General features: G+C 36.7%; 2 protein-coding genes across 5 annotated transcripts in view; one reads left to right on the forward strand and one right to left on the reverse strand.

Annotated features, from left to right (window-relative positions):
* The window catches only part of LOC124645108 (innexin shaking-B), a 71241-nt gene extending 54629 nt beyond the window's left edge, over window positions 1-16612 (forward strand). For all 4 annotated transcript variants that reach the window (XM_047184865.1, XM_047184881.1, XM_047184874.1 and 1 more), the window contains 3 exons: window positions 11341-11560; window positions 13854-13977; window positions 14186-16612. In XM_047184865.1, coding sequence (XP_047040821.1) covers window positions 11341-11560; window positions 13854-13977; window positions 14186-14591 — 750 coding nt within the window. In that variant the 3' untranslated portion in view covers window positions 14592-16612. The remainder of the gene's footprint in view (window positions 1-11340; window positions 11561-13853; window positions 13978-14185) is intronic.
* Window positions 16613-18922: 2310 nt separating this feature from the next.
* LOC124645136 (innexin inx1) overlaps window positions 18923-24120 on the reverse strand; it is a 46978-nt gene continuing 41780 nt past the window's right edge. Inside the window, exons 6-8 of the mRNA XM_047184889.1 lie at window positions 23856-24050; window positions 22620-22781; window positions 18923-20907 (exon numbers count right to left, since the gene is read on the reverse strand). Coding sequence (XP_047040845.1) covers window positions 20853-20907; window positions 22620-22781; window positions 23856-24050 — 412 coding nt within the window. The 3' untranslated portion in view covers window positions 18923-20852. The remainder of the gene's footprint in view (window positions 20908-22619; window positions 22782-23855; window positions 24051-24120) is intronic.

Here is a 24120-nt window from a genome sequence, read left to right on the forward strand (position 1 = left end):
AAGTCAACCCACAGGCTGCACGTGTAAAAGGATTGACAGAATGCTTTAAAAAGCGTGACCTTAACATGAGTAGTACACCGTGCAAACCTGCGGGCCAACATATTACATCGGACAGCAAGCGACCTGCGCTCCCGCTCGATATCTAGGTTGTCTTTCAGGTCTTCCGAGACCCAGTGGCCCAAATACTTGACCTTAGTAGCTCTGTTCAGTGGAGTACCACATAGCAAAACTGGTGGCACATCAGAGTAATTATTACTACTGGTCTTAAAAACCATGAACTCGCTCTTTAGTGCATTGTATTTGAGCCCATGAGTCTCAGCATAGGACTCACACATACCAATCAACTTCCTCAGAGCTCTGATTGAGGGACTCAGCAGCACCATGTCATCCGCATAACTTATGTTATTTACACAAATACCGTCTATATGACATCCGATGCCAGTACTACTGAGGCCCTCAATCAGATTATTCATGTACAGGTTGAAGAGCGCTGGTGAGGTCAAACCACCCTGTCTCACCCCGCATTCCAGCCTGTACTCGCTCGAAAGTGATTCGGCCCACCTGACACGATTTCGCTGGTTTTCGTACCAATACCTAAAAATACCTATCACCTCTGACGGTAGGCTGGTTTCGTTCCTCAGCTTTTCCCATAAGACATTATACGATACCAGGTCAAAAGCCTTGGAAAGGTCAAGGTAACAGGCATAGACAGGTGTTTTTCTTGCTGTATAGTACTGCACAGTTTGCTTGATGTAGATACTTGTGTTTTACATTTAGCGGCTGACTATCTGACCTCCCTGGACTGACTGACTGCTTCGTTGGTCTAGTGGTCGCAAGCGCGGCTGCAGTTCTCGAGGTCTCGGGTTCGATTCCCGGGTCGGGCCGAAATCGCCTAGTGGGTTTTAGTGAACTTTCACAAAGCAGCCCGTAGTCTGGAAGTTGGTGATTGATTCACCCGTGCATCGGAGAGCACGTAAATGTCGGTCTTGCGCCTGATCTCTTTCCGGTCGTGTCGGATTGCCGTCCCATCGGGTTATGAGAGTGAAGGAATTAGGAGTGCACCTGTGTCTGCGCAAATGCTCGTGCACTATAATATGTCCTGCGCAGCTGGCTAATCTCCTTAAATGAGAGCAGCCGCCGTGGCCAAAATCGGCCGTGGACGCCATTATTATCTGACCTCCCGGGCAACCCGATACCCCTTTGTAAGACTGGCTATCATACTTTCGGCCTTTTGGCTACTCTTCTATAAGTAAGTTAAAGCAAGCTAAAGAAAAAATTAGCGTATTTTTTACGCATATTTTTATGCATTTACTAAATATTTTTGAAGTTATAGCTATGTATAACATAGCACCTTAAGTATTTGAGGGCCCTCAGGCTTATCAAGACCCTACTGTCGTATTATGTGGGGTCACGTCTCATGCCTCCGTCGTGTCTTAGAGCTGTACATTTTATCATTTTAATTAAAATACGGGTCTCACGTGTTTGGCAGATTATCTGGGCTAATTTGTAGTTTTAAGACCTAGCCGGGGTGCCGAATAGTTCTCGCATGATTTAAATATAAGCAATTGTAAACAATTTTCTATTTATTTAATTTTTGTGGAATCTGTGATCGGATATCGAAACTTAATAGAAATGTCTGCCACATATCGTTTAGAAACGTATTAAACTTAAAACGTTAAATTACAGAATTACCACTATTGCTTTGAATACAAACTTCCTATTTACGCTAAAAAATTAACGAAAATCAATATTCACAAATGTAACGATTAAAATAATCTCACGCCGAACTAAAACAATACTAAAAGCACTAGAAACCAATCGAACCATCTGTTTATTATACCAGATAACACGCTTTTAATGTACTGAACCTTGTCTGGCTACTTCTCATAATGCATGAGCACTACCCGGATTAGAACCTGCTCCCCTGGGCTTTGGATCCCAATACCGGGGTCATGGGCGGCTAAAATATGGACTATATAGTTGCCAATTGGGCGAGGTTTGGCGAGAATCACGATAATGTAGCAAAATAATTGGGTTCTAGTCACTGTGGCGGTTACTGCATATTTATGATGCGCTAATGGTATGAAGTTGCGTGTGATACAAGTACTGTTTGGGTTTTATGGGACCTGTTTAATTAGGGATTCGATTACAATATATTCATTAAGTAAGTGTTGAAAAATTTACCATTATAAAAAAAATCTGCAGAATAACGCTCTCCTTAGACCCATTTTTTCGTTTTGCATCGTTTCTACTCCAAGTGTTTGATATTCAAAAATGGTCGCTTAGCTAAAATCACTCGAAGTCTTTAACTCAATCCATGGTCTCCATTAACTTACTGCAAAGTGACGATTCCCATACCTCTTGTTTTCGGTTAGAAATCATCAAAGTACCCCTCCCGCTGTGAATGCAGCGTGAAGTTGTGTCAGTCTTACTGACTAAAACCCAACGTCCTTCTGGAGCCCTTGATACACCAGGGTCACAGTTCTTTCGAATCCTCATGCAGTAACATTGAATTCACAGCAGTAACTCCCATTGAGCGCAATCATGCGTGTGGTTAGCTGCAGTTCATAAATTATAACGCTCGTTGGCAACGCACTATAAATTATTTCTCTCTGTTGACCGTCATAAATGGCGCGGAATCATTGTCGTTGTGAATACGTATTCGATATTCACTTATTGTGAAGCTTTTGGGCTTTAATTTAATTTTTGATGAGCACGTGAGTACCTGGAAATATTTTGGACTTTATTATGGAGACAAACAAAACCTTTTTTTAGACACGCAAAAACGAAAAAAAGAGAAGGAATGGCTGAGTTTTTTACCATTTAAAGTGTAGAAAATGCGTTGCCAGGAAATGGTATGTCTATGAATGAATGGAGCTGTCCTTAGATTATTTTGACATTCAAAATGATGCTCGATCTTTGGCCTAAATTGATTAAATGACTTGAATTGTGAAAACAAAATTAACATCATTGATTCATTTGAAAAGTAAAGAAAACAATAAACTATACAATTGATAGGTTCCGTGCAGCATCGAAGCCTTGCAAGTTGATAGTAAGTGAATCTGCTGACTCCACTACATTACACACGATATAGTGAATTGCTGACCATTTCTTTAAGTCCTATTTGAATACCTACATACACATTATACCTACAAACTCTCTATTACCCATCCGTATAAAAGCTTTCAGTGTTGTCGTAGGCCTTTACACTATTCAGAGGTTTGGGCAGCTATTATTCAGGGGGGCTTATCGTCCCCACTATCGATGTCTACCTTTCTAATATTCGTATCTCATACATGCTGTTTTTAACCCCCGAGGAAAACGGTTGTAATAAGTTTGACCGCTCTATTTGTCTGCCCTTGTCTTCCTGTAACTGTAACTTGCTGGTCTTAAACGGATAAATCGATTTGGATAAGAGTTTTTTAAGTGAAAGTTGGTGGTGACAGAAAATGGTTTCGAGACATGTTTTGTCGCAGTCGCCTCTACCGTTTTACAGCTCTGAAGTAGTCAACAAGGACACAGCTAAAAGCTGGGCAGACATCAAATACTTAGCGAATATTTCATTTATGAATTCATGAACACTATCATTCTGATTTTGGTATTAATAATATCCAAATCAAAACAATTGATTATCCATCTCAATCACATCTTTATGAATACTTACGAGGAAACATATATATTATGAAACACTCACCCAGTGCATTCGATTTCACTGTTCACGCCAAACGCTCGCTTTTATTGTTTACATTATATTATTGTCAGATTGTTTGCAATTACGATAAAAATACGTTTGTGTGTTTGTGTTAACTTTTCAAACATTGTTTTACATATTGATGATTAAACCGCAGAACGTGGGTCGTGATTTAAAATATTATACGTGTTTTAAGAAGTAAGAAAGTACCTGATATTTATTTTTTGCGTGATATTCTGATGGGAACAGAGTCAGTCCAGTTTTTTTGTTTGTTTTCATTATGTTCTTTTCCTGTGCGTGTGTTTTCTTTCCTCGTATATTGTACGGTAGTTTATTGACGCGTGCGGGGTTTTGTAACGTCATTTTAAGTTGGTCATACCGTTTTCTGTAGAACACATCTGTGCTTTTCATCGATGAAGTTTTAGTGAGTACATTAAAAAAAGAAAAATATTCAACTGACGTGCGTCGTAAATAGATCGATATTTTAATAGGTAGATTGATAATTTGTAGGAAATAGAGCATAAAATTAAGCTTTAGGAAAAAGCTTTAAGGATATGTCCGTCTTAACAAGTATCCAATACTCGTAGGTATCCAAATACTCATGCATAGCCACATATAACTCCTTAGTAATTAGACTTATTTGCGAAACATTGTAGAGAAGTAACAAATAAAGGGGAATTCTAATGAAGCTGTAAACAGTTATTGTTTGTTACTAACGTGTTTGTGAGAAACGGCGCATGCGCTTAGCTACACACTAACACTATACCTAGATCTTTAGGATGTTATGACTAGGTATTTCAATATGGAATCGCATCATCAAAATTCTTATTAATATTAGGTATTAAATGTTATAGTCGCTGTGTTACTCAATAGCGCTAAAACGGCTAAAGGTGTGATGAAATTTGGTACACAGAGATCGGTGCTGTCCTGCAGCCAGATGTAAGGTACCTACTTTTTATCCAGGCGATTGAAGTTGTGGCTCCAAGCTAGCAGTAAAATGAAGTGTCAACGGGTATTTTCAAAAAAAATCACAGTCCTACGCAATAAAATACTTTTCCGATATTTTCAATCAAAATAGCGTCATGTCATTCAATCATATGGTATTTTTCCCGCGCTGTCAATGCGGAGAGCAAAGACAACTGGACGCTGGACGCATACAGCCAGTGGCATAAATCACGCGTGTCGTTCCGCGATAGCTGCATGTATCCGAACGCGATGATCGATGCATCCGAAATGTATTTAGAATTTGACGTGTGCGCGTTTGTTTAATCTGTGGTTAATACATTAATGAGTACTTACTTTCAAACTAATTTTGTAATTAAGGACTATAATAGTTAATTTCGAACATGGAAATTGGTAAAATTAAATGCTATCTAATTATATTATTAACATTGGCAGAAAAAAAAATCAGATTCTCCGGCAAAATTATTTTTATAATACATAATAATAAATGTTTATAAAACTAAATCTTTATTCTGTTTACAAAACTAAGTGGGATGACATAATGTAGGTAGGTATATCAATAATAAATGGGCCTATATATTAATTTTTTGTCCATAAACAATCTCACAACACGCTGAAAACCTAATAAATATAATTTATGAACTGCGTTAATAATCCTAAATATCCTACTTAACAATCAAAGCATTTTTTTATATTCGAAAGAAATGAAGCGATAAATCTTTACTGATCCCGAAACGTAAGTACCAAAGCAGTTTAAATGGCGGCGCGTCTCTAAATTATTTACGTTTCAAAAACAAGTAATGATTTGCCTAGCCTTCTCCCAACTTTGTTGGGGTCGGCCTCCGGCCTAACCACCAGTACCAGTGCTATACTTACAAGGAGCGACTGCCTATCTGACCTCATCAACCCAGTTACCTGGTTTCTGCTGAAACGACTGCCTCAAGATATTGAAATAACAGCCTTAAGATATTACAAAAATTATAAGATATTATACTTAGAAAGTACATACAAACTTAGACAAGTTGTATTGGTACTTACCTGACATGAATTCGAAAGCCACACGCGTACTTGAGAAGTTGGTTCTTTACCCACTAAGCCACCACGACATCCATTTCAAAAACAAATATGTACTGCTCAAAATATTAACTGTCAAGGTTGTGCGAGCAGTTAATTAAGGCGTGCAGCAATTAACCGATGCAGTTTTAGTTTCTGAAACTCAAAAATAACACGTTTAACAGTCTAACAAATGAAACCAGTGTTGCTGTCATTAATGGTTTCCATATTTCACTCGTGGTTCACTCGTGGCCGTGAAAAAGTCACGCCCGCCATGACGGTTTCCCGCGCATTAGAAATGGCGGCAAGGCATAACGTTTTGGCGGGAACAATTTGGCATGTCGTCCAATCGCTCTATTGTTTGTTTTTGTAATAATTTATAACAAGTAATTGTTTTAAATTCTTAATTATTGGTGTATCCGTTGTGTTAGTATTTTGTTTGTAATAATTTATATACATTTCTGCTTGGCATGTTTATGTTACAAACGTAACATTTGGTGGTTTTTGGTTTTCCGTTCACGTATAAGTACTTTTTATGACACAAATTCACACAATGTAAATTAAGTCCGGAAAGTTTCTAAATATAATCAATACATTATTTATTTTCCAGTGTTATTTAATTGTATTTTTATCAATAAGCAATGATAAAACGTAATTACGAGTTAATATTATAAATAAACAAAGGTTAATCAACGCTAATGTTAATTAGTACTAATTACCATTACCTACTGAAAAACAAAGCAATGTCAAATTAAAACGCCATTTTAACTAAATACCCTTTAACTTTATACTTGCATCTATTAATTTGGTTTATCAACAATGTCAACGCTGCACAAGGAATAATAGTGTGTGACAGTCAGTTTTCTGCAGATGAACACAGCATACATAAAAATAAATCCTACTTAAATAAAACAAAACAATTAATTGAACAAAAAAATAATAATAGAAACAACAACCATAGATAAAGTAAATCGCTCTCCTCTCGTGGCATAGACACTGCTGCGACGATGACCGTTGTCGAGTGCCAAGTGAGTCAGTGGCGATCTTGGACCTATCTGTCGGCACGCCTTGTAATCTATTGTAACACTAGCTAATTATGAAGTGCTATAGCCAGTGTGATAGTTACGGCCGTGTGTCTTGATGTTGCGCCGGCGTGGCGTGGAATTAAATATGTCGAGGGGTATTAATATACATCTGTTTATTTTCGGGAAAGCTAATAAGTGTATTGTATTGTCTAAGGAATGGGAAGTTATTTAAGGTCTGGGTGATGTATAGGTAAGAGAGGATCTGACTCTTGTTTAGGTATTAAAATCCATTCTAGTGTGTTCTTTTCTAAATCCTAGGTGTTCCAGAATTGCAAACTCCCCGACTGCTTAACAATTTTTTTTTTCAATTAAAAGTTTAGTTAAAATCACTAACCACTAATGTCTCTCTATGTGAAGTACTGGTATTCAGCTGCATTTGGTTATACTGGGAGCCGGCCCCAATAAAGTTGGGAAAATACTTTGCAAATGATGAACTTTTGGTTAAAACTGTAGCTATTAACAAAATAGAAAACTTATAATCACACACAGCAATAGCTACTTTATCATTTAGTAAGCTAAAACCAACAAAGTTCCCCACAAGCAACAAGTATGTGATAATCGGTTCACAGCTGATCGCAGAGAGCGCTCGACTGTACAGATAGCAACCTCCTTGCTCGCTTGCTACTCTATGCTCCAGTTGTCTATTCACGTCGCCAAAGAAGGTCGCACATTTAAAATAGCTTTTGTTGGGTAAAATGTGTTGGGTTAGTAGGTTTCTCATATAGTATGTGTTTAAGTTAATATGGCAGAAGATTAGACATTTAAATAATATGATCTGTTAAGTATTTGTAACATTTTAATAGAAAATCAATTAACGTATCAATGTTTAATTCTTAAAAGGGCGATCTAAGTAATTAGTTTTGCATACTATTGCATTTCAAATATTAAGAGCTTTTGCAATTCTTTCTTGCGTAATAATTGAAATTAAATTAATGGAGTGCACATTTTCACTCCATTATGAAGAGCGAAATAGAAACATAATTTTCAAATGTTATATGCGAACGATTAGACCCCGCACACATATAACATGCCTTCTACAAAATAACATCATTTAAAAACACGTTATTCGGCCAGTATTTTACTGCTAAAACAGCCGGCATTTGCCCGTTTTACGGACTGAACTTGGTAAACCTTGGAATGCTCACGCAAGTGCAGCCGGGCGATTAATCTAGTAGTTGCGGACTAACAGCTGTTGTGGCTGACCAGACCTACAGAAAAACTGGCAACACTCACCAAACTTACTGGCTGTTTAGAGATTTTTTAAGGCTTGCCAACAGCTTTTATTCCTGCAAATATTTTTAAGAAAAGCCTGTCTGGTCTAATGGTGTGTCAAGTTCGATAAGTTTTTCGGAGCATTGAAAGCTATTGGGAGATTTGGTTACATCTTTTTTGTTTAAACGTTCTTAGTCGTATTACGTTTGTGCTATATAAATGTTACATGGTTGAATGAATGCTGGGGCCTCCGTACTAAGGAGGTACACGCATAATGAGCAACGCACACTTGAGTGTGAAAATAATATATCGTAATTTATAAATGGTGGGCACGGAGTATTTTATTTTTATCAATGAAATTGATGGATATTGACTATGTAAATGGCCTATTATGCTATCAAGCCAATGGCCGTGTCAAAATAGAGCTGTTTTAGCAAGGAATTACCTACTCACCTCACACATTCAGATTTTTCTTTAAGCTTGATCTTTAAGAATGTTATAGACATGCATTCATAATTCAGAATCTTAAAACAACTCTCTTATTTTCCCACCAAAAACGAGCATCACAACCAATAACTGCGAAAACACTAGATTTTCAATTAACCCGCATGAATCGGCTTGGCTATTAATAACAGCACTAAAGTTGGGGACACTGCGGCGGTTCACGACTCGCAGAAACGTATGGCCGGTCAATCGGTACGTCGTAAACACACTCGCGGTGTCGCTGTGTAACGTAAATAAACCGGATGGCTGCCGGATAGAAGTATTGTTGTTACGATAGCAAGGATTTATTTTGTCATGGTTTTGCTCGAAAAGTAGATATGGATAGGAAATAGAAATTCTTTAATTAGGATAGATTAAAGTTACATCAGTAAAAATCTACATAATTCATATTGAAATGTGGCTTAAATGTTGTATGATAATTATGTAATTTTGTAAATAAATGTAATCAGGTAACTTACCGCATAGTTGGTGATTAACGTTTTTGTGAGCATTGTAAGAAGATTAGGAGATGGACAGATCAGTATCTTTGTATCGATACCTAAGTAAGTTTCGAGTTTCAATGTATCCTAAGTTGTAGTACCTACGAGGAAAAGTAAGAAATATAAGAATATTTAACATACTTTTTTCATTTACCTAAAGTATAAAAAACTTACCACGCAGAAAAAGCAAATAACACTCGTACGTAAATGATGAAAACCACACTTATTTTGGTACCTAGTATGCATTGAATTGATAATACCGCGGGCTGCGCATCGAACACACACAATTTACGAGCTACGTGCATCGCTGCAGTCAGCTGCATTATGCACTGGGAGTTCACAAGTTTGTAGGCCTATAATGCCATGGTATTGGGTGATCTGATTGTTTTAGAATAGTAAATATGTGCTTTAAGGGAATGATGTGAACGCATTTGAGAGAAATAGTAGCTAAAGTTGGTGGGCGGAAAATAATTGTTTCAGTTCTCATACATAAATTTGGGAATTAAATGGTAGATTTTTTTTATTTTTTCAATAGTTTATCTTCCGTTCAAGATAAGATTGGGAAAGCGTATTCAAAAAAGTGGCAATGCAAGAACTATTTTGTTACACATCGGCCATCACAGATTTTCGTAGATAGCAATGACCAATTTTATTGGCAAATACGGATTCTTATTCTATACTAGTTAGTTTACTTTTTAACCATTTACTTATATGCTATCTTGACTTCCATACCACGCATCGAGATACCATATCACAATTACCAATTCCTAAAAAAACCCCCTGAATAAATAAAAAACCAAAACGCCTTCCAAACCATGTACTACTATCGAAACACGAATTTACAGGTTACGTGACACAAATGCAGCTGAATCTGCAATACACAAATACAGCGCCACCTAGCGGCGCGACCCACAAACGCCAATCAGTTATTTATATAAAGCCATTAGTATTATGATGTCTGTCAGTTTGCGCAGCCGTGCCTGCCGAAAGGTATAATATCTGATAGCTATAAACCATTTATGATAGTGTCTAGCCAGATGAATTTATGACGTATGGACAGGGTTGGCGATTGAAAGTTATTGATATAAGTTGGGGGATAGGTTTTTGATGTCATGAATTATGACTACAGGAAGCATTTCTGAATTTTCCTGCGGTTTCCAGAGCCTGGTGATAATTTACGCACCAATAAATGATGTTCTAGTAAGTAGGTAGTTCATTTGAACATAAAAGGCTTAATTCCATTGGCATTTGACAATAATCTTATTTAAGTTGGTCTACTCACATGAATCAGTGAGTCAGGACAGGTACCAACCAACCTATTCGTGGATTCATGTTTAGATGACAATAGCTCCGCAGCAATTTTTCATTAAGGAATACTCATAAGACCAGCCTCTAAAAGGTGCAGGTGGATGCATGATTAGACTGTTTTTTCTTGAAACATCGCCCAAATAATGTTCATCAACCCTGCGAATTTCTAAATAATATTTTCTCTTAGGTTCTGAACGAAAATACCTAAGACATTTTTGCCAGCCCTGTCTCTAGCTTCCCATGTGTATTTTAGCAATTGCACTTATATACCGGCAATAGCAGTAAACATATACATCGTAATACAGGTTGCAATAATGCTAACCGAACGTCTGCCACTTCAGAACATTTCATACATACTTTTATTGCTCAAATCCCGAGATTGCTCTCATTGTGACTCACCCCTTATAACCTTCCAAAACTTCAAATTTTAAACATTAAACCTTAATCATAAAGTTGAAAATGTATTGTGCAAAAGTTAATTAAGTTGACTGTAAACATTTGAATGGTCCTAAATGTGATGTTTCTATAAGTTGGGTATTTCTAATATTATTGAAATTGGTCTGTTAGTGTTTAGTGCTGTTTGGCTGGTTCAAGTGGCTGTTTTGGAGACAAACTATTAAAATTGGAAACGAGCTTAGGTGGTTGCTTTATGATGGTTTTTACTTTCATGGAGTTAATAGATAAATAGACGCTGGATGCTGGTCGCCTCCAACCGGTATCTGTGGAGATCTAAGGAGGAGGCCTATGTTCAGTGGACGTCCTACGGCTGAGATGATGATGATGATGATAGATAGATAAATAACTGAAAAATCAAGCGGTTTGACATCATGTCATAATTATACTTAAGTTCAAAAATGTGCTGCATTTTAAATTTATTTAGGTACCTAAATAAGATTAAAATGGGGAATTTAGTTTGTCTATCTATATCATTTTGCAAAATCCCCCTTTTTATAGCGATGTTCATAAAAGAAACCCAAAAAAAAATACCTGATTCTTTTTTCCTACCTCTAAAACCAATTCTCAAAGCCCACAACTTTTGTTCCAGGCAATGCTATTCTACGCGCCCCGTTGGCTGTGGAAGTCCTGGGAGGGGGGCAAGATCCGGGCCCTGATGATGGACCTGGACGTGGGGGTGTGCACCGAGATCGAGAAGAAGACGAAGAAGAAGCTGATCCTCGACTACCTGTGGGAGAACTTGAGGTACCACAACTGGTGGGCCTACCGGTACTATCTGTGCGAGGGGCTTGCTCTTGTCAATGTTATAGGTGAGTTTTTAAATAGCTAGTTTATTTATGACTGTGGTTTCCCCCAAGTCCCGTAGGAACTACGCCATCCAGCCAATTTGTTTGTTCATAATGCTAGAAATGTTGATATAAATTGTTTCTTCTTTTTACTTTATTCAGATTGCTTCCACTAGACTGCTTTAAAAAAAAAACCTATTCCTATTTACAAAAAGATCACTCAGTATCATTTTTATGTAACCTGACTTCATTCAATGTCTAGCTCAATTTAGAATACTTACAAAAAATGAAAACCAATCATAAAACATTTTAGGGAAAATGTATCTAAACATTAGGCTTCTTTTGAATGAAAAAAGGTTTTTAGAAAACTGTCAAGTGAAGTCTGCGTTATCTCGATCATAATTTTCCTCTGATCGGAGAAAAACACTTCAGATTGCTAAATTAGCGTTAAGTTAAATTATATTTGGCATTCTAAAAACTTGTCAATATTTTTGTGGTGAAAGCTTTTGAAGCCTGTAGCTCCTTGTTATCAACAACTAAACATAAAAGAAATTGATTGACTTCATTCTGCGACAAAGAACATCACGTACCTAACTCGCAACCATTTTCGAGTTTTCTGTCCTATTTATATTACTTGGAGAAAATCTACACTTTTTTCCATAGGTAGCCTCTATTTGCAATGTGGTGTAGATGATATTACAAAATCTCATTAAAAATTGCCAGGAAACACAACTTTTGTATCAGTCGATTGTAATTCTAAACTCATGTATGGCAATATAGTTTCGCTTCCTGTCGCGTTTCCAACAACAAAATCTAAGTAGGCCGCCAGGGAAATAATGCTGTGCGCGCGATCTTGCTACCGATGGGCCACCAAATCAGCGAATTCTTGCACGCACTTTATGGGATAAATACAAGGACTATGCCCAATATTATCCTTAATGATGGACACCTAATACCTATGGTGTGGTGTGAAGACAATTACAGCGTTTTTAATTGGCGGATTTCCCGAGCAGAAAACCGAGCGACATCGCTGTGGTGCGTTGTGTAAATCTGCCACTATAAAATACTTGTTAAAAGATCGATGATTATTTCATTTTTATAAAAAAAAATACATTTAAAAGAATTTTAAAAAGTATTTATTTTATAAAATAAATAATCATCGTCAATTATCTTGTCTTCTGTAAGCTGATCCAGAAATTCAATAAGACACAATCACGTTCACACATACCAATCACCATCCTTACGCAATATAGTCTGGGAAAACGTCAAATTTTTTATCAAAATCGCGTGTTCCGTGGCCCGCGGGACCTAAACATGTCCTAACTGATATATCAGACGCACATCTGTCGCGCGCACGATCTGAATCGTGAACCAACCGCCCTCAACGACAGGTGTACCCTAGAAGGTTCATTTATATGGTTAAGAACCTCACTCTTTATTTATGCGTCATTTTTTTTGGGAGACTCGTGACAACACCAAGTAAAACAAGAAAATCTTTAACGTCCTCTGTTTGATTTCTACTAATGGTTTCTCTCAGAAATCTTCTTTCTTTAACATCTTAGAATTTACTATGATAAGTAATATCCGAATGACAGTCAACCGGCTATTATGTCAGACTCTAAAGACCTCAACTTATCCACCAGCTTAGGACGTTCTTTGTGACAAATATGTCATCTCTTGCATATTCTTGTGGTTCGCTAATTGCTCAAAATGTTGCTGTCTCCCATTGTCAATCTGTTTTAATTCCCGTGAAATAAATTACACAAAAAATATTGATGTTAATAAATCTTCTGCCATTTTTCTACACAACGCCGCAGGGTCTACCGCGCCGATTGTAAATCATAACATATTGAATTAAAAGGGGCATAAACTAAGGTTTACAGCACACTGGGTTTATGCCCGACTGTTGACCTCTACCCAAACTATGCAATAAAATAAAAAACACGGCGCGTCAACTGTTTTTGGGTATCGCTCAGAATATAAATGGGATATAGAACAGCCTAAGTTTTTGAAAAAACGTATTTATTTTCGAATCACACGTTAGAATCCTTAACATTATTAAAAAATTGAAAGTACGCTTCCTCTATGTCTGTTTTTTGACTTACGGAAAAATTGTTGGACGAAAATTGATATTGATACGTACCTAGTATTGAAATTTTGCTTGTATGAAACATAATTTTCATCCGATTTCGTCCGATCCGAAAACCAAAGAAAACTGCTGGAACTTAAGCTGTTTTAGCATAAATTAAAACCACGGTTTTCCTTCATTTCATTATTGAAAAATAATTATTAATTGAAACATGTCATCATGTTCCAGGGCAAATGTTCCTGATGAACCGGTTCTTCGACGGAGAGTTCCTCACCTTCGGGCTGGACGTGATCGCCTACATGGAGTCCGACCAGGAGGATCGCATCGACCCCATGATTTATATATTTCCAAGGTAATGTATGATTAGCTTATTTATTAGGAACAGTTTAATGTAATGGGTTGCTCTGATAAACTTTTGTGAAAAAGCGTAACTAATTAGAAGTCGTAGAATATGGACTCCGCAATGAATACGTGATTTTATTTTATTCTATAACGTTTAACATGTATCAATTAATATATCTGAGTTGCACATAGTTTAATATTTGACGTGTGCATTCCAGGATGGTGAAGTGCACACTGTTCAACAAGTTCGGGTCGTCGGGCGAGGTGGAGCGGCACGACGCGCTCTGCATCCTGCCGCTCAACGTGGTCAACGAGAAGATCTACGTGTTCCTGTGGTTCTGGTTCGTCATCCTCGGCATCCTCACGTTCGTCACGCTCGTGTACCGGCTGGTGATCATCTTCTCGCCGCGCATGCGCGTGTACATGATGCGGATGCGGTTCCGGCTGGTGCGGCGCGACAACGTCGACACCATCGTGCGCCGCAGCAAGATGGGCGACTGGTACCTCCTGTACATCCTGGGCGAGAACCTGGACTCGGTGATCTTCCGGGACATCATGCACGAGTTCGCGAACAAGCTGAACCACAACTACCAGCACCACATCCACGGCGTGCCGGACGCGTGACCTCCGGTGCCGGGGTGGGTGTTCCCCACGTGACTGACGCCGCCGCCGCGCCTGCCGCCGGCCTGACCGCTCCGCCCCAAGGTGCTTCTCCACAGGACAATACTAACCAGTGTAAAGACTACTTTTATCGATACTTTTTGATCGAAATCGTAACAGTGCAATTCTAAACATGCAATAATAGTTTGTACTTAATCTTTAAGAACGTGATCTCAGGACGAATCCTATCGAAGGCCTTTTAATAGTTAACATCGACGGCTACCCCGTTAGTAGGTACTAGTATACTTTTTAGAACTATTTTTACTCATAGTTTCGCTGCTGTAGTAATCAGTTAATCGACGCTTCGTTTGTTTTCTACTTTAGCTGTTGTAATGTACTGAAAGTAAGCACACAGTGAGCACACATACACGATATACAATTTTACACGATTCACTCGCCAAGGATTTGACAGACCAAAAATATAAAGCAATAATTAATAAAGCAATTAAGTATTATAGTGTAGTTGTAATTGAGGATATTACTAGTTGAACGAACAGTTCCCTAGGGGATCGAGTGTACCCGAGTAGTGACATCGCCGCGACATCACAATGACCTAGCTTTTGATTGTCAAAAGACATTTTACGTTAATTGCAGATTTGACGAACGACATACTGAGCAATAAGTAACAGAACTGCTATTTCTATTGGGCACACTTAATAGAAATCCGACAGCCTCAAACTTCTGAAGAAAATCTTGAAATCTCAATTTTCATTAAGTTCAGAGAGAACCGCCACATGTAGGTACCTAGCGCTCAAATGATAAAACTTTGTTACGACGAAAACCACACTGCCATCAATACAGCGAGAACACAAATGTTCGCTTATATAAAACGTGTTTAAAACAATTGTTGTTTTTATAATGGAGCGACTGAATTCTTATAATTTCTTCGGTTTATTAGAAAATGTAATTGGTATCTTGTCTCAAGAAATCTGAACGGAATTTTGACGTGTAATTGAAAGACTTTTTGACACATCATTCAAAATGGCGGTTAGATTTCTTGATTCGAAAATTTTAGACGTTAGCTTACAGATTCAAAATTTTAAGTACCTATTGGAAAGAACTTATAAATAAGTAGACTGTTTCTGTAGGTGTAAAATTGACAATAATGTTGTCGTACAATGCTTAGAATAATCTGTAAGCTAACGAAAATGTTTAGAGAAATTTATTTTGCCTAGAAGTAGGCTGAAAATTATTATAATATTGTTACAAACAATAAATTGTTGTGTTCGTGAAGATATTAGAAGGTTGTGTCGTTTTCGCCATGTTGGAGTGTTAGGTCTCCAAAAACGAGTCTTTGGGTATTGAAAGACTATGTTTTTATACTATGGACATAAATCTTTTAACTGACAAAATCTGTACATTGCCTATTAATGTATTAAATAAATTAAATGAGTAAAATTAATAACTGTTTTGAATCCATAGAGTAAACATCGTGTTGTGTTTGTAGTTTTTACTCTTACTTGTCTATGTCAAATCTCAGGAATTAGTTTTTGGAGCCCTCCTCGAATGGCTAACGGCACGTAAATATTGTAAATGTAAAAAGGTTGTCTGATTGTAAAGTGTAACAATTTATGTTTTGCTGGTGCGTTTGGACACAGTCTAGAACGATTAATGTAGGTACAAGTGAGATATAGCGCCCGTATTACGTTAAAAACTAAACAATTTATTTTTATTTGCTACTACTTACGATTCGTTCTGCTTACGAACGGTAAGTTTTGACGTTTGTTCTAGGAGGCTAATGTCAAGAATCTACCATTGGTAAGCAAAACGAATGGTTTCTTTTTATAGGAACTGGGCAAGTCAATAAAATGTACAGAAACCTGAATTGGAAGTTACGTGCTTCCGAATTCTGACGTGACGGCATCAATTTCTGTAACTCTTGGTGAACCAAGCCAAATATTGTGCCAAAAGATTAATTATTTATAACAAAATGTTACGACAGACGAGTTACCAGGGGAGAGATCGAATAAATCATATTGAAAATGTTTATGTATTTTATTTTCTACCTTAGGCTGTTAACTAACCTATGCTTAGTGAAAAATCCTGGGGCTCAATTCTGAAAATTTTACTTAAGCGTCATACGATTAATTAATCAATCAAAGATTGAAAAATGGTTGGAAATCTATGTATCAGCTTTCAAGAAATAAAACCACATAATTAAAAGAATAATATTTGTTTATTTCATCTGACAAAGAAACATCGCGTTTTCTATGAGCTACTTTTAAACAATTACATATTCTTATACGAACTAAATAATCACAATCTGTAGAGAAATGTTTTTATAGGCTGAGCGGCTATGGAAGTAGATGGGTTATGGTATATCAGACGCAAGGACAATTTTAAGAAAAAAATGAAATTTTTATCCTTGCGTCCAATACACTAAGGTATAGGTACAATTATAAGTTATTGCGAGAAAAAAAAAAATCTTATAGTATAAAATGTAATATATTTTCTCTTAAAAAGAATCGACGATACACGTACCTAAATCACAAAAAAATAACCAGTTTGAACTAAAACTATTCGAGAACGTATCATACAGAGTATATAAATATTAACACAAGATTTAAACTAAATATAATAAATGCTTGATCTTTAAAATTAACAGTATAGTTAATCTTAACTTAAAGTTTTGTGTTATACTTTTTTAAACTATCAACGTAAAACGTCGGTCGCTAGGAATTATAGTGTGCGTCGGAACAGCGGGTTTACACTTGCAATCTAAAAATGCAACCGCTATGCTGACACTAATTTTAGATATTGCCGCTTTTTGTGGAAGAAAAATAAGTCAATCTTCTGTGAACAGTTTGATATTATTTTTTCTTATGTCATACAATAAGCGACAATCTAAATTTCTAGCGACACAGAAAATAATGTTCTCTGGGAACAAAAATACATGCTAATATTGAACTAAAAGTAATCGTCTGTTAGGAACATACGTATAACTACTAAAATCACTATTTACATCCTGTCTTTAATTGCAAAAAAATATTGTCATACGCCCAATGTCATTTTAAAAACAGATACCATTTTATTTTTGGGTAAAAACCAAATAATATCCATCTCTTTTTTTCGTAACAATCTATGGAATATTATAATATTATGTAATTTAATGCAAGAGGACTATTAGGGCGCATGACGAAATTTAAGAAAATCACTAACATACAAAAATCACTAAAATGGAAATCGCTCGCTCTGCGCAAACGCTTGCGTAAACATAATTCTAAATTTATATTAATAATTACTTAATATACAAATAATATAAAAGTTTTGTGATTTTTTATAGATATTACATATTAATATTTTATGGCATTTTTCTTGAGCGCAATTTTTGATGGGCTATGCTTATGATTTTTATTTATGAGTCTACAATAGTTAGCATTCTATTTTATTTCAATATGATATATTGGCGAACCTAGAACATAGAAAATCTTGAATTTATTCGTAGATCTAATACATATTCGAGGTATGTTTGAAATGAAGGAATTCCTTAAAGTCTTATTTATTGAATCTTTATGACTTATATTGAGATGAAATTGTAGCGAAGGCGGTTTTATATTAATACTAGCTTCGTGATGTATTTTTAAAAGAGGAATAATAGGCCATATTGTGACACTCGCGCACAACCTACACTTTAAATTGGAATGCATATACAATTAGGTCCTTCACTACAACAATGAAAATGATATCATTATTAAAACTTAACAATTCATTTAAAAAGTCAACTTTCAACGCGCTAAAGAGCGAAAATGCTAAAAAACTTCTCCAATACAATGGAGCTAATATTTCATTACAAAAATGAACACTGACAGTCTGATCACAACGCTTGTTACGATTCGGACGCCTAGATGGCGCCACTGACACATTGAATAAATCCAAATACTAGAATTTTACCGTTCACATATAACTATACTTATGTCATGGAGGAAGGAAAGATAGCGGAGATACCATCACGTCAGGCAACGTACGGTAGGCGTGATCAGTTACTAGAACTAACGAGGTGTTCGGGTTTCTTGTCAAATCAAAACCAATCTGTCAAAGATTGGTCTTGATTGACCGGTAATTTTATTTTGAAAATAAAGGAAGGCGTGTAAGGGCGGAGCCAGTAACGTTCCCCGTCCCCCGAACACCCGCATTTTGGCATTTCTTAGTAGATTTTTCGTTATGACATCTCCGCTAGTCATTTTATTCTCCATGACTTATACAAATACACAAATGATACATAATATCACTGACTACGTTAAAAAAACTTGGAAATATCCAATTCAAAGACTGTAAAGTCTAATTTCACGCAACACTTAGGTACATATTCGAGATATGCCAGTGCAAATCTTCAAGTCCATACATATCATACAATACTAGTTATAAGGCCATACAATTCCAGTCCATTTCACATCAGTGCTTTACAATACTAATATTTAACGGCTTTATTCACAAAAGGCCATGGTGGGCAATATAAACAACCTCCTTCTTTTTGGGAAGTCGGTTAAAAATGGACCTCAAAATAGAGACCTCAAATTAGTGTGACCATTGCAAAAAAAAAAGTTGAAGTAAAAATGTTGCTATTTGTAAAAAAGATTTGTGCTAAGATATGGTTGAGATTATTTTCAGAAAAATTAACTGTAAGATAAACTTATCGTAATAAACAAATGTTGGAGTTAAACATTAAAATAATAGAGAAAACTTAGTAAACAATTATCTACTTGATATGCATAAAACTGTTTAGTAAAAATGTCTTTTTACTCAGATCTTACGACAAATAAGACATATTACATATTTTACGATACGCTGAGTATATTATCAAGCATTTTTTGCTTTAACATAATGTGGTTTATTTCTATTCGGCTCACTACCTTCGTCCCACTGGTGATTTCCACCTTTCGTACTACCACAAAAGTGGAACAAATACGATGGGCCACAAAAGAATATTGCAGTGTATTGTAAAATACAAAATAAAACCTACTTGTCATCTTTCTAATTGAGATATAAACTTAAAAGATTTTTTGAAAACATAAGATTTTAATAGCGATGACAAAATAAGACGTGATGATATAACGGAAAAAAAAGGTATTGTGATGTGTGTGATGCATTAACTAGTAAATGTTTCTTTGTGATAAAAAAATGGCAGTGAAATAATGACTACAGAGAAAAATAACATAAAGAAAAATGCTAAAGGAATTTCTACTTACGGTACCTAGTTTTAAGGTACAATATTCGTTGTTCATGCAGACAGTAAAATCTATATAGTACAGTAAATTAAAGAAAAAATATGAAATACATAGATCTTTCAGCTTAATATAGTATACAAATAATTCAGATTTCTAGTAGAGATTTTAGTTTTTCATATTTTAATTTTTCTGGACGCTATTGTTCATAATAACTGGACAATCCGATTCACTGTTATCGATTGTCGAGTTAGGAAAAAAACTAGTTTTTTTTGATAATAGCGCTAATTATGGCCATATCTTTAAAAAAATCTTATCTTATATTAATGCAAATGTAGCATCTATTGCAAATTCTTAAGTAGAGTATTTTTCGCTAAAAACATGGTATTTCACGACCACAAGTTGCAATTTGAACCTTATACCATTGCAATAAGGTAAGAGATTGTGATCGTGGAATACAATATTTTTATACAGCGTTTGGGCAAGTAATTGACTATCGTCGACTACAGCTGAGAAATCATTACCCTCCTTGATGCAGGCGGGTAAAGTAATCTTAATATATCTGTTTATAGCTAATGCTATATGCTATCTGATCACATACATTTTAATAATAGTATAATGTAGAAACAGGATTTGAAGGAACCCCCCTAGAAGGCCTTTAACCAACATTTTGTATATTTAACAAATTTTTTAAGTTGAAAAATATAAAGCTAATGGAATTGTGATGGTTTACCTTATATAATGTTGTAAAAAATGATACATACAGAATAATACCAAATTATTATTGATCAGTGGTACACAGACATGGTACAAATGTTTTACATACATACACGCATATTGTCATTTTATGACTTGGCTACTCGATCTCTACTGGGCTGTCCAAGTAAATATGCTGATTTCATTTGTTTTTTCAAACTGAGGAGTTTAAACTACGTGTATGTTTAGCAAACCTTCGACACAAGGTGTAGGGAGTTTGTCCAGCCTTCTAAAGAGGTTGTAATCCAGAGTAAAGTAATGTGATGATGTGTCAGACGCCGAGCACGGCGACGCTGGGCGGCGGCTGTCACGCGCGGCCCGGCTTCTCGCCCATACGCTTCGCTAGCTCCGAGATCAGCTCTCTGGGGACAACATGTATAAAAATAAGTTAGAGAAATATTTGTTGAATGTTAATGTTGGACATTGGTGGGGTTCAAAGTAGATATTTCACATCGACGATTTCTTCTAAACCCCAACCCAATAGAAACCACAGTTATAGATGTTTCTTTTTTACTTCCGGAAGCAGGTGAGTCTCACTTGTGTGTTTACATACCTATATGCAGTAGTGGTCAAGACACATTTTTACACACCATCATGTCTCCCTTATCTTAGTGAGGTAAAATATATATCCGGGTCATAAATAAATAAAATATAAATAAATAAATAAGCCATTTATTTCATGCTTCTGCATAGTTTAAGTATTTACATTTTTTATACACTTTATGTTTATTCAGCATGAACCCCGGATTGGGTATAGGCCTCCTCCAAAGATGCCCATGTCTCTCTGTCACGTGCTACGTCTTGCCAGGATGGGCCAGCAGTCCGTTTTAGGTCATCTTCCCATCTTGTTAGTGGTTTCCCTCGGCTTCTCTTACCCATGGGGCCTCTCCACGATGTTACTCTCGCAGTCCATCTCTGGTCTGTACATCTTGCGACATGACCAGCCCATCTCCACTTCTGCTGAAGTGCGTAGGTTTGAGCATCTATTGCTTTGGTGGTTTTTCTTATATTAGTATGTCTTACCCTGTCTATCTTCCTAATATTCAGCATGCTCCTCTCTATGCCCCTTTGGCAGGATCTGATTTTGTTTGTGGACTTAGAAGAGAACTTCCACGTTTGGCACCCATATGTCAGACAAGGTAAGAGACTCGAGTTCATCACTTTGGTTTTGATGTCTGTCGGCATATTACTCTTGAAAATTTCCTTCAAATACCAGTACTTGTTCCAAGTTGATTGTACCCTTCTTTCTATTTCTAATGTTTCGTTGTTTTTGTCAAAACTTAACAATTTTCCTAATTATATGTACTTTTCAACATGTTCTAGTGGCTCTTTGTTTATTATTATAGGTTTTTTCCATCTGTCATTTGTCATTATCTTGGTTTTAGTTAGGTTCATCTCCAGTCCAACCCTGGTACTAGCTTGGTGAAGAGTCTCTATCATGTGTTGCATCTGGCTGGCCGTCTCTGAGAGGATTACTAGGTCGTCTGCGAACCTAAGATGGCTTAAATATTCACCTTTTATAAAGATCCGGGTCATACAGAAAACATATTCTTCTAGAGTCATCGGCGAACCAACCAGACTATGAGCAAAACTGACCTTTAATCGGTCGTTGCGTGTGGCTATACTTATCCACGCTTGTTGCGCTTGCTGTTGAAAGTGAAAGCAGATTTCCATTTTGTCGCTCTATTGCACTTTTCCTATGGTACTTGAAATTTAAAGAAGAAAAGTTTGCGTACAAAAACCATGTGTTGGTCAACGTGACTCCATTCCTATAGTACTTGAACTTTAAAAAGGAAAATTTCGCGAACAAAAATTGTGTACGACTCCACTGTCAGCATGTGTTTGCACAAGGCTTGCTTTGCGGACATTTTAGAAATGTTAACACGCAATTTGTTACTGTTATTTGTTGTTGTTGTTGAGCGAATAGTAGAGAAGAAACATTCGATGTGCTTCACGTTGCCACCACCGCTGGACCTCGCCTTGAGAGAACATATTCCATCTAACTGCGCGTAGAGTCAAAAATCCCCCCAGCTATGCCAGTAGACGGGCAGCTGTGTACAGTTCATCATCATACCTGTATATGAGCGGGTCCATGTTCCGCGCCAGCATGTACAGCAGCCACCAGTCGCCGATGTCGGTGCGGCGGGAGACGAGCTTGGCGGTCTCCATGGCGATGGTGCGGGAGCGAGCGTGCAGGAGACGCGGCCGGATCGACGGCATGAAGATTATTACTAGTCTGGAATGGAGTAAAATACTTGAGAGTCATTTAAATATGAGCAAAATTAATTATCCTCATCAGTCATTTATGCCTATCTAGCGCCAACTCCTGAACTTTCTTATACGTCACAACCTTCACCTTGTCTTTCATTATGATGATCAAAATCTTTAGTCACTACCAGTTTATTTAGTACCCATTGATGTACATACAAGTACATATTGATTCAGTGTTGATAACTTACTATATTTTTATTGAAGGTCTAAAGTTATTTAAATATAGGACACATATAAAGGCCCAAGGTAGTAAATAGGGTAGGGCAATGAATTACATTGAGTTATACAATTCCGACTATATTCATGTACTTATTAACCACATACATCTTTAAAGGGACATTGCCTAATACAACAGTGGTTTAAACGAATCTCATATTACTAGGTAAGGTCAACTAACCTTACCTAATTTTGGGAATTTTTGCAGTTCAAAAAGATACTAATTTCAATCGTAATTCAATTGTTTCAACTAAGTAAAGTAAGATAAAATGACCTCTATCCCACATACCTACGTTTAACGATAATTACACTAGTCCCAGCTATCACACCTCGTTATGCAGGTATGCGTACGCGCCGAGCACTGATAAGGCACAAACTGTCGCAGCAATATGATGTATCGAGTGTTTGTTTAGTAAGTAAAGTCGAGATTTGTGTTAAATGTCACGTTTTGGACTCGGTTATGGATGTGACCTTGATTTTGCAGCAATTTTACGGTGTATCGTGTTTTAAAAGATATTAATAGCAACTCATATTTATTAAAACCTTTAGCAAAAGTTATTTAACTTATATGTGTCTTCATTGAACTTCATTATTTGACTTCATTAAACTCGGCAGTTTTATAGCTTTATATGAGCTATAGGCTACTCTTATCCGGGTGCGGGAAGCTGTTCCCTCAGGGCCTGGCTGTAATAAGCTTCCTAGCTACTTTCAAAAACGTTAGGACTCCAACTTTGAAACAGTTCTACGATTTCTAGTTAAATCAAATCTATTCGACAAACCAGAACGGCTATTATAAACCCTTTTGCTTATTAAAAATCCTCACCTGTATATAACAAGCAGGGTCAGCACCACAGCCAGAATGATGTACCAGAACCACAGGAAGATATACGTCTTCTCGTTGACGATGTTCAGCGGCAGTATGCATAGACTGTCGTGCGTCTGTATGCTGCCTGAAGCACCGAACTTGTGGAACGTGCACTTTGTGATGCGAGGGAATATGTAGATCATTGGGTCGTATCTGAAAAGAGAAAAAGGTATATTAAATGGACTGATTTGTAGGCTCTGCTAGCTGATAGGAGGAGTTCCTG

Source organism: Helicoverpa zea, chromosome 2 (assembly GCF_022581195.2).
Source record: "Helicoverpa zea isolate HzStark_Cry1AcR chromosome 2, ilHelZeax1.1, whole genome shotgun sequence".
Classification (NCBI taxonomy): domain Eukaryota; kingdom Metazoa; phylum Arthropoda; class Insecta; order Lepidoptera; family Noctuidae; genus Helicoverpa; species Helicoverpa zea.